This window comes from Pelodiscus sinensis, chromosome 7, assembly GCF_052426305.1.
Source record: "Pelodiscus sinensis isolate ZL-2025 chromosome 7, ASM5242630v1, whole genome shotgun sequence".
In the NCBI taxonomy this organism is placed as follows: domain Eukaryota; kingdom Metazoa; phylum Chordata; order Testudines; family Trionychidae; genus Pelodiscus; species Pelodiscus sinensis.
Window position 1 is genome coordinate 8,605,567 of NC_143058.1, and position 11,745 is coordinate 8,617,311.

General features: G+C 53.5%; 1 protein-coding gene across 1 annotated transcript; it reads left to right on the forward strand.

Moving 5' to 3' along the window:
- The first annotated feature begins 674 nt into the window (after window positions 1-674).
- On the forward strand, window positions 675-10,575 carry INHBB (inhibin subunit beta B). Its single transcript, XM_075933072.2, has 2 exons — window positions 675-1,219; window positions 7,877-10,575. The coding sequence occupies exons 1-2, from the start codon at window positions 820-822 to the stop codon at window positions 8,650-8,652; spliced, it is 1,176 nt and encodes a 391-aa protein (XP_075789187.1). The 5' UTR covers window positions 675-819; the 3' UTR covers window positions 8,653-10,575.
- Window positions 10,576-11,745: the final 1,170 nt, after the last annotated feature.

The window sequence follows — 11,745 nt, forward strand, 5'->3', positions numbered from 1 at the left end:
CTCTGCCCAGCCTCGTGCCCCCCCCCGGGCTCGCCTGGCACCCCTCTGCCCAGCCTCGTGGACCCCCCAGCTGGGCTCGCCTGGCACCCCTCTGCCCAGCCTCGTGCCCCCCCCCGGGCTCGCCTGGCACCCCTCTGCCCAGCCTCGTGGACCCCCCAGCTGGGCTCGCCTGGCACCCCTCTGCCCAGCCTCGTGGACCCCCCAGCTGGGCTCGCCTGGCACCCCTCTGCCCAGCCTCGTGGACCCCCCAGCTGGGCTCGCCTGGCACCCCTCTGCCCAGCCTTGTGGACCCCCCCCGGGCTCGCCTGGCACCCCTCTGCCCAGCCTCGTGCCCCCCCCCCGGGGCTCGCCTGGCACCCCTCTGCCCAGCCTCGTGCCCCCCCCCCCGGGGCTCGCCTGGCACCCCTCTGCCCAGCCTCGTGCCCCCCCCCGGGCTCGCCTGGCACCCCTCTGCCCAGCCTTGTGGACCCCCCCAGCTGGGCTCGCCTGGCACCCCTCTGCCCAGCCTTGTGGACCCCCCCCCGGCTGGGCTCGCCTGGCACCCCTCTGCCCAGCCTCGTGTCCCCCCCCCCCGGCTCGCCTGGCACCCCTCTGCCCAGCCTCGTGCCCCCCCCCCCCGGGGCTCGCCTGGCACCCCTCTGCCCAGCCTGCTGTCCCTAGTTTAGACCGTAGCGCCCTGCTCCTCCCATTTTGGCTCCCGCCCTCCCCCCCAGCTTGGCGGCCCCCGCCCCCCTGCCCCGGGCGCTGCTGCCCCGGAGCGGCCTGAGCGGAGCGGCTGGCGGCCGGGACTGAGCCCCGCTGCAGCGCCCGGTGCCCGCCATGGACGGGGCGGCGTGGAGCGGGCTGCTGGCCGCGCTGGTGACCTGTTGGCTGGCGCTGGGCGCCGAGGGCTCCCCGACGCCACCGCCCGCCGCGGGGAGCGCGCCCCAGGACAGCTGCACGTCCTGCGGGTTCCGGCGGCCCGAGGAGCCGGGCAAGGTGGACGGGGATTTCCTGGAGGCGGTGAAGCGGCACATCCTGAGCCGGCTGCAGATGCGGGAGCGGCCCAACATCACGCACGCGGTGCCCAAGGCGGCCATGGTCACAGCGCTGCGCAAGCTGCACGCCGGCAAGGTGCGGGAGGACGGCCGCGTGGAGATCCCCAGCCTGGACGGGCAGGCCAGCGCCGGGCCCCCGCCGCACGAGCAGGTGTCCGAGATCATCAGCTTCGCCGAGACAGGTGGGCGCCGCGTCCCCCGTCCCGCGCGGCCCCTGCCCCCTCCGCACCACCGCGTCCAGTGTGTCCCCTGCCACCCGCCCGGGGGACCGGCCTCCCCTCCCTGTCACCCCTTCCAGTCTGTCCCCTGCCACCCGCCCGGGGGACCGGCCTCCCCTCCCTGTCACCCCTTCCAGTCTGTCCCCTGCCACCCGCCCGGGGGACCGGCCTCCCCTCCCTGTCACCCCTTCCAGTCTGTCCCCTGCCACCCGCCGGGCGGGACCGGCCTCCCCTCCCTGTCACCGCGTCCAGTCTGTCCCCTGCCACCCGCCGGGCGGGACCGGCCTCCCCTCCCTGTCACCGCGTCCAGTCTGTCCCCTGCCACCCGCCCGGCGGGACCGGCCTCCCCTCCGTGTCACCCCTTCCAGTCTGTCCCCTGCCACCCACCCCGGCGGACCGGCCTCCCCTCCCTGTCACCCCTTCCAGTCTGTCCCCTGCCACCCACCCCGGCGGGACCGGCCTCCCCTCCCTGTCACCCCTTCCAGTCTGTCCCCTGCCACCCGCCCGGCGGGACCGGCCTCCCCTCCCTGTCACCCCTTCCAGTCTGTCCCCTGCCACCCGCCCGGCGGGACCGGCCTCCCCTCCCTGTCACCCCTTCCAGTCTGTCCCCTGCCACCCACCCGGCGGGACCGGCCTCCCCTCCCTGTCACCCCTTCCAGTCTGTCCCCTGCCACCTGCCCTGGCCTCCCCTGCGTGCCACCCCTGCCACATCTGTCCCCTGCCACTCGCCCCGGTGGGACTGGCCTCCCCTCCCTGTCACCCTTTCCATGTCTGTCCCATGCCACCTGCCCCACCTGCCCTGCCCCAGCCACCCCTTCCACGTCTGCCCCATGCCAACTGCCCCAGCCTCCCCTCCGTACCACCTCTGCCGCCCGCTCCGGCGGTACCAGCCTCCCCTCCATGTCACTCCTGCCATGTCTGTCCCATGCCACCTGCCCCGGCCTCTCCTCTGTACCACCCCTGCCACCCACCCCGGCGGTACTGGCCTCCCTTCCCTGTCACCCCTGCCACATCTGCCCCATGCCACCCACCCCGGCAGTACCGGCCTCCCCTCCCTGTCACCCTTTCCACCTCTGCTCCATGCCACCTGCCCCAGCCTCCCCTCTGTGCCACCCCTTCCACATCTGCCCCAGGCCACTCGCCCCAGCTGTACTGGCTTCCCCTTTGTACCACTCCTTCCACATCTGCCTCAATCCGTACCAGCCTTCCTTCCATGCCATCCCGTCCACGTCCAAACCAGCCTCCCTTCCGTGTCACCCCTTCCACCAGTGACCGCATGCCAACCACCCCTGCTTGTACCCCTGCCTCAGTCCGTATCCTCCTCCCCTCCATGGCACCTCTTCCATGTCTGCTCCATGCCACCCATCCCCACCTCGGTCCATACCAGCCTCCCCTCCGTGTCGCTCCTCCCATGTCTGCCCCATGCCACCCACCAACGCCTCGGTCTGCACCAGCCTCCCCTCAGGGCCATCGCCTTCCACTGTCTGCTCCATGCCAGCCACCCCTGCACAGCCCGTACGTGCCCTGGTCTGTACCAGACTCTGTTACTCCTTCCACCTGTCGTCCCCATGCCAGCCACCCGGCCATCTGTCCATGCCACCCCTCCCCCTCCCCCACCAGCCATTAGTCCCAGTCACCCTCCACATCACCCCTATTCCATTCGCCCCTCTGCCACCTCCTTCCATGAATCCTTCCCGACCCTGGCACATCCTCCATCCAACTGTCCCAGTCACCCTCCACTTCATCCACCCCGTGTCCGCCGCCCCCCTGCCTCACCCACCCACCCACCTGTCTGTCCATCCCAGCTGCCCCCCTGCCTCACCCGCCCCCCTGCCTCACCTCCCAGGTATCCCACCCACCTGTCTGTCCATCCCAGCCGCCCCCTGCCTCACCCACCCACCTGTCTGTCCATCCCAGCCGCCCCCTGCCTCACCCACCCACCTGTCTGTCCATCCCAGCTGCCCCCCTGCCTCAGCCATCCCTCCTGCCTCACCTCCCAGGTGTCCCACCCACCTGTCTGTCCATCCCAGCCGCCCCCCTGCCTCACCCACCCCCCCGCCTCACCTCCCAGGTGTCCCACCCACCTGTCTGTCCATCCCAGCCGCCCCCTGCCTCACCCACCCCCCCCCGCCTCACCTCCCAGGTGTCCCACCCACCTGTCTGTCCATCCCAGCCGCCCCCCTGCCTCACCCACCCTCCTGCCTCACCGCCCAGGTGTCCCACCCACCCACCCACCTGTCTGTCCATCCATCTCCGCCAGTCACCCCTCTGCTTCACCCATCCCTTTCTATGCCACCCAGCCACCCATTGTATATGTCCATTCCAGACCCCCCTCTGCTTCATGCACTTCTCCAACCATCCGCCCACTGTGTGCCAGCCACCCCCTCACACCTGTCCATCCGTCCCAGCCAGCCCCCCCCTCTGCATCATCCATCTGCCCACCGACCCTGTGCAAGCCACCCCTTCTCTTTCGCTCTCCAGTCTGTCCACATCCCCCACCAAGCCGCCCCCCCCCCACAGCTCTGCTTCTCCCACCCACCCATCCATCCATCCGCCCCAGGTCAGCCACCCTTCTGCTTCACGTCCCATCTGCCCACCCCCCAGCCAATCGTCCGCCTCACTGAGCCGTCCGTCTACTCCGTGCCAGCCACCCCTCCACACCTGTCCATCTGTCCCATTGCAGCTGCCCCTTTCCTTCCACCTCTGGTCTGTCCACATCATGCCGGACTCCACTCTGCTTCCCCCACCAATCCATCCTTCCGGCCCCCTGCCCCACGCACACGTCCAGTACCCTCCTTCATCCGCCCGCCCCAGGCCTACCATCCTTCCGCTTCCTCCACCCGTCGGTCCACCCTCCAGCCAATTGTCTGTCTCGCTGATCTGTCCATCCACACCATGCCATCCATCCCTCTGCTTCATCCAGCCACTTCTCTCTACACCTTCCAGCTAGCCACCTGCCCACCCTGGCCATACCTCTGCTTCTCCCACTCCTCTGTCTACCCCATGCCAACCACCCCTCTGCTTCACTCCTCTATCCCGCCAGCCTGCCCAGGCCTGTCTCATCCACTCATCCATCCATCCAACCCAGGTGAGACACATCCCTGCTTCCCCACTGATCCATCCACCTCTGTTTCACCCACCCTCCTGTCTGCCCCATGCCAGCTACACCTCTGCTTCAGCCAGCCAGCTGGCCATCCCACATCAGCCAGTCCTCTGCCTCCCCCACTCATCTGTCCATCCAGGCTAGCTGCCCACGCACCCATTCAAAGCACAGCAACCACCCCTCTGCCTCACCACCCATCCATCTCTGTCCCAGTCAGCCAACTCTCTCATCTGCCCACCTCCTCTCTTCTCCTCTCATCTCTGTCCATCTGTCTCAGCCACCCCATGTGAACCACTCCTTAGTGTACCCCTCTCTCCATCCCCCCCTCTGTTTCAGCCTTCCATTGACCTGCCCCACAACAGCCACTGCATCCCTTCCACCCCTCTGCCCCGTCCATTCATCTATCCACCCAGCCATGGCCGGCTACCTTCAGCTTCTGCCATCTGTCCATCCATGCATCCTCTCCTCTACTTCTCCATCCATTTGTCCATCCCATCCCATGCCAGCCACCCCTCTGCTTCACCCATCTGTCCATCCTTCCATCTCTTCATGCCAGATGCTGCATCCATCTACTCCATGGCAGATAACTCTCTGCTTCACCCATCCATTCACCCCTCTGCTTCTAACATCCATCCTATGGTAGCCACCCATCTGCTTCACCCCCCCACACCTGTCCATGTCTCCATCTACACCTCTGCTTCACCCATCCCACCATGCTGGTTGCTCCTCTTCTTCACCTAGTCATTCATCCCAAACAGCCACTCCTCTGCTTTGCCCACCTGTCCATCCGCCCATCCGTCCATGCTAAATCATTCCACTCACACCTCCTATGCCATCCGCTCGCACTGTGCCATCCACCCTTTGCTACACCATACCGTCTGGACACCCCATGTCATCCATCCGCCTGTTACAATATTCTGTCCGCCCACCCCATGGTATCCACCTCTCTGCTACATCATCACATCTGCCGTCCCAAGACCATCCATCCCTCTAGTACACCATTGCATCCACTCCTCTACCAAGCGGTTACATCCATCTGTATATCTGTCCAGCCTCTTCTCCCCATCTCACATGCCATTCAGCCCCTTCTGCTACCTCATTTCCCATCTTCTCTTTTACAGCCATCCAACCCCTCTGCTACACCCATTCACCCATCCATCACCTCTGCCTGGCACACCTATCCATTTCCACTTGCATTTCAACAACCTCTGCAACCCTCATCCATCCCACTCTATACCCTCCAACTCCTGCTACACACACCCATCTAGCCACCATTTCCTTTAACTCCCTTTGTTGTACTCGTCCATCCATCCATCCACACCCTCTAGCCCCACTGCTAGATTGATTCACCTTGCCCCTCCAAGTACCTTATAGTCCTCCCAGCTCCATCCATCCACACCCCACTATCATGCCTTGCAGCCTTGTCTGTTCCATCATCCCTCCTCTGCTGCATCCATCTCCTGTACACATCCACCTCCTCTCTCCATCCGTCACCTCCTCTCTCCACCCGGCCACCTCATCCATCCCTCCATCCACATGCTTTCCATCTATCCGCTCACTCTGTCGCTTCATCTTTCCACTTTATCTGTCCATCTTCTACTGTGTGCAGCCTTTTATATACGAAGTCGGTACATCTGTTCTGGCTGTCCATCCTCCATTTACCTGTTCACTGTGTCTGTCCATCCATCATACCTGTCCATCACCCATATCAGTCCTGTTCATCCAGCCACTGCATCTGTTCATCTTTCTGCTCCATTCACTGTAGCTGTCTATCCAACTCACAGGATCCATCCTTGTATTCATTCACTAGATCCTTTACAAATCTATCTATGTTGTCGATCTACCATAGGAACACTTCTGTCTTTCTGTTGTCTCCCTCAGTGCCTCCAACAATTTGCTGTATCACTAATTTTTTTTCTATTTTTCTGGAGTATATATTTACCCATCCATCTACAAAATTGATCCATGTTTATATACTGGCTGTCTGTCTGCCTATCAAAAACACATGCAGTTTCAGTATCTGTTGTGTATAAGCAAAATGGATACATGCTTGGCTGTTTATATTCACATAAATGTTTATAGGTCTATAAATTACATATGAATAATGTATCTCTTAAGTGCTCATATGACCTAGATAATGTGTGAGTATACATATGAACTGATGACACTAAACTGTTGACTTCCATTCACTGTGATCAGTTTATAGAAAAGTTGTGTGTTGACATGTAATAGGATTTTTTTAGCATTGATTTTTGTCTATTAGGGTTGGGTTTTTTTTTACCATTTTAAAAAATCTAATGCTATGACATCACTGCTGGGGTTGCAGTTCTATTTAGTACTTGATTAATAATCATTTATTTTTGCAACACCTTCCAAGTCTGTATTTATAGAAAGTACATAGGAACATAATATACATAAGGTACCAGAAACACTATAGGCCCTGGCCCTACAAGACATATTTTTGAAAGGGTCTGGCATGACACACTAAGATTCTGTACTGTACAGAACAGAAAGATGCATAGGCGGCCAAAAAAGAATAAAGGTTCCTAGAAAACTAAAAGGGATAAAAATCTGAGCTTGACAATATACAGAAAAATCGAACTGATTGTAACAGATTTGGAATACCTGTCCATCCAATAATTTTACATAGCAATCAGGGGAATGTATTAGAACACTGGGGTTACAGGAATGTTATAAAGACTAGCGTGGACATTTATCACCTAAAGCACAGCTGTATGATGCTTGTAGCACAAAATTCCAGCAGATGCTTGTAGTTCTGGTAACTTTCATGCAGTGAGCTTTTCTGGTTGCAAACAATGTATTAAAGCTAGACACTGGGTGGAATACCAGTGACAGTTTCTCATTTAATTCTGACATTAAGAACAGTCAACGAGAAAGCAGTTAAGACAATCACGGCTACTTCATTTGGCTGCTTTTCAGAATTTATCTTTATGGGGGGTAAAAAAGCAGAGATCAAAATACCCTGCTACTTAAGAAGAACAGGCATGGGATTAGTTTAACCATTAGTGTAAGTGGACATGCTTTCGAGAGAGCATCCAGAGCTCCAAAGGAAGCAATCTGTTACAATTTTCACATATGCTAAATAATCTTAAAAAATACTTTATTAGCCATTGAAGCTTCTCTGGCTATTAAAAAGCCTTTACTGTGAAAACCAAAGAGACCCTTTGCTTAAATTAATCAGTAGCTATCAAGGTACGAATCCTGTTATTTTTCAGGGTACTCTCATAACTGGCTTGAATCTCTCTAAACAGCCGTTCTTCTGAAGAATTTGCATTGCTTTCTGTGGATCTAATCTATTCAGCAATAGCCTGGCTAGATTTTTGCTGGGGAAAGTAACTTTTTAATGTATTTCTACTGCAAATTCTGGATATCTATTTCAGTGCATTATTTCTGCCAAATACACTCTCCCAGCTCTTCAGATCAATTATTGTTTCTGAATCCAGAATTGCCCATTTTCTTCTTGATTTAATGTTGCTTGATCTCTCCTTATCTTGCAGATGATCTGGCCTCCTCTAGAGTCCGCCTCTATTTCTTCATCTCAAATGAAGGGAACCAGAACTTGTTTGTTGTTCAAGCCAGCCTGTGGCTTTATTTGAAACTGCTTCCGTATGTCTTAGAGAAAGGCAGCAGGCGAAAAGTCAAAGTCAAAGTCTATTTCCAAGACTTGGACACTAGCAACAAGTGGAATATGGTTGAAAAGAAAGTTGATCTCAAAAGGAGCGGTTGGCACACTTTTCCCATGACAGAGGCGATCCAGGCTCTGTTTGAGAAAGGAGAAAGGAGACTGAACCTGGATGTTCAGTGTGAGGGGTGCGAAGAGTATTCAGTGCTGCCAATTTACGTGGACCCTACAGAGGAATCCCACCGACCTTTTTTAGTGGTGCAAGCCCGGCTCACTGATAACAAACACAGGATCCGGAAAAGAGGCCTGGAATGTGATGGCAGGACCAATCTGTGTTGCAGGCAACAGTTTTACATTGACTTTAGACTCATTGGGTGGAATGACTGGATCATAGCGCCATCAGGTTACTATGGGAATTATTGTGAAGGCAGCTGCCCAGCCTACTTGGCTGGAGTCCCAGGGTCAGCTTCCTCTTTTCACACGGCTGTCGTGAATCAGTACCGCATGCGAGGCCTGAATCCAGGCACCGTAAACTCCTGTTGCATCCCGACCAAACTTAGCACAATGTCCATGCTGTACTTCGACGACGAATACAACATTGTGAAAAGGGACGTTCCCAATATGATTGTGGAAGAATGTGGTTGCGCTTGATTTACGGGGTGTTTCGGGGGAGGGGCAGAGCAGAAAGAGAACAGTCCCGAACTAGATGGTATTGGAGGAAGTTTCACTGTGTATCCAGGCATCAGTGTTGAGTCACTGCGGAAAAGTCTGGCCTCCCCCCCCAAAAAAAAGTTTCACATTTTGGTGTCAGGACAGTGGCCGTTTGTGGATCTTGGACATTTAAAATATTCTACCACTTATAAACTAATGCTATGAAATATTTTACACGCACGTACACACACATGCACACACATACACATGAAAGAGATACAAGCAACAGGAAGTCAGTCACCAGTGACAATGTAACTAAAATGCCTGCCAGTACAAGTGAATGGCTAAGCAGTTGGTCCTCCACCTGCCAGGGAAGTCAGACTGAAGTGAGCTCTGTGTGCTCATACAAAACCCACACACACACACACACACACACACACACACACACACACACACACACACACACACACACACACACACACACACACACACACACACACACACACACAGAAAGAACATAATGTATTCTTGCACACAGGTGTCAAAATCACCAAACCTAAAAATGACCATCATCTCTTAGGTCCAAAGGGAAGCTGCAGACCATCTGCTGAGACAGGTGATCACTTCCTCTTAATTTAAGTTAATATAAACACCGCCTATATCCTTATTTTCCAACAGCACTGCCAGTCAGGGATACCATATGATAACATCGGAGAGAAAGGGAGAGATCCACATAAGCAGCGACTGTAATTCTGAGACTGTTGCTGTATTCTTCTAAACCCCGTGTGTAGCTGGCATTATTTGATGCTTTAACTGATGGCTAGAAATCCATGGCCAGCTCTTTCTGTTGTGCTGTTGAAAAGGGGCTTTTCTATTCTATCTGGATTGTGCTGACAATTAGCATCTTGCTGTTCTAAGAACAAAAATCAAAGTTGCAATCCGTGTTTCGGCAGGAGACTCCGCAAGGACATGTAATGTGGGAGAAAAGAAAACAAAAACAAACGTTACCACATGTAAACCAATGAAGCCTAAGAGGAATTACAGTAAAGCGGTGGAGACATTCTGAAAAAAAAATGCTGTGCATTTAATAACAGGTGAAGAACACTTTAACAAGTCTTGCAAAGGAGGAGAGAGGAGAGTGCTTTCGTTTTCTTTACCAGGAAGTGTCAAGGATGGCCATACAGATCAGAAAATAAAGATACAGCATAGCACTTGCAAACTGCTTGAATGCACGTATTATAGCACTTGCAGATTTCAATGCCTTGAAAAGTGGTACTTGGTAGTGCACTTATCTTTGCTCACTATCTAGGTAAACAAGTGCCGCATGAGCTATGCAATTTAAAGTGTTGACCCATACTAGACAAAACTGGACTTATGATATGACTTTTTTATATTTTTTTATACTTGAAATTAAATCTTTTGCTTCTTTTTTAAAGCGAATGATTGCTTTTAATGTTTGCACTGATTTAGTTGCATGATTAGTGAAAAAAACTGCCATTTGAAAAAAAAAGTTATTTTTATAGCAGCAAAAAATGTATTATACATAAATTTTGGAACCAAAGAGGCCAACATATTAGTTATAATTTTTATGCGATGGCAAAGCCATCATATGTCATGTAGTTGTTCTGAGCAATCCCTCACAAGGCCTACCGATTCTTTCAGGGTACAAAATGGATTCTGTGTGTTCTATTCAATGTCTTTTCTATACCGTACGCACATGGAATGTAGAGTGAAAAAACGACTGTTGTAGAATACATTACAATATGTACATCCTTTAAATCCATTTTTTATGTTTATTTAATAAAGTTCCTTTTTAGGTTCTGTTCCATAGTAATTTAAAACCAAACAAGTTCCACTTAGATTTGCTGTTTGAAGTATTTTGCATTTGTGTACAGATTAAGTAAATAAAAAGATTAAAAACTGGATGAGATTTTATGAATGTCACCTCCTGGGGAGCTTGGTTAATGTAATTTATAACTCTCTAGATAAATCGGGGTGGGAGAGGGAAAGAGTGATCTGAGATATTAAATGTCAGTTACTGCAGCAAAGTCTGGGGTCAGGCCCCATCTTGACCGGAAAAATCATGTATTTTTGCTTCTGCAGCTTGACAGGCACCTCTGGGTCCGGACAGTATTTTCAGCTCACGTGTTTGTGTGCCATCAAATCTGTCTTCAAGCCTTTCTTAAGGACTGGTCACAAGTCAGTTGTGAACGGAGCGGGTTCTGTAATGAAGATGTACAAAAATGACTTGGGGCCAGATCGTCAAAGCTATTTAGGGATCTGAATTAAAATCAGTGGGAATTAAGCACCTATGTGCCTTTGAGGCTAGCTCATTTTTGAAAAAGAGATTGGGGCTCCCCAGTCATATAAGAAATTGTTCTAACGTTTTACCCAACGTCTTTCTTTTGCTGTTAGGGGTGGAGTGGTTTCCTGGTCTTAGCCCAGAGTTGGGGGCTAATAAATCCTGAAATCTAATGCTGGCTCTGAGAACGCCTCAATCCAGGGATCACTGAGACCAGCACTTCCAAAAGTGGGCTCTGACCTTGAGTGCCAATTTGAGGCACTATGGGCTTAGTTTTTACAAGTGCTGAGCACACGCCGTTCACATTAGCGGGAGTTGTAAGGGCTCAACACTTCTCAGCAGCAGACCCTGGGTCTCTCAAGTCGAACACCCAAAATGAGAGCCCACGTTTGGAAATGTTGGTCTTTGCCTTTCTGTTTCAGGTTGCCCTCTCTATAACATGGGAATAGCACCTAGCAAAGATGAATTAATGTTGGCAGAATTGCACAATAGGTCAGATCCAAAGCCCACTGCAATCAACAGGAGTTGTTTGCATTGACTTCAGTGTGCTTTTGGCTTAGGTCCTGTACATGCTAAAAATTATTACTCAGCCCGATGAGTGCAATGAGGTTCCAGACCTGGAACTCCATGCCCCTTTATCATTTACAATAGTCAGAAGTAAACACTAAGTTCCCTGCGTGAAACTCCTACTGGTGTTAATGGGTGTTCGGTGAAAGGTGTGCCATGATGTCATGCAGCCACAGAACACAAGATTGATCAGCTTTGCATGCTGTGCATTTCCACTGGTAATG

Excerpts from the sequence above, each read along its gene's own strand:
- INHBB (XM_075933072.2), top strand. The coding sequence starts at position 820 with ATGGACGGGGCGGCGTGGAGCGGGCTGCTGGCCGCGCTGGTGACCTGT. Across the intron at positions 1,220-7,876 it reads CATCAGCTTCGCCGAGACAG|ATGATCTGGCCTCCTCTAGA; the intron begins GTGGGCGCCGCG and ends CTTATCTTGCAG.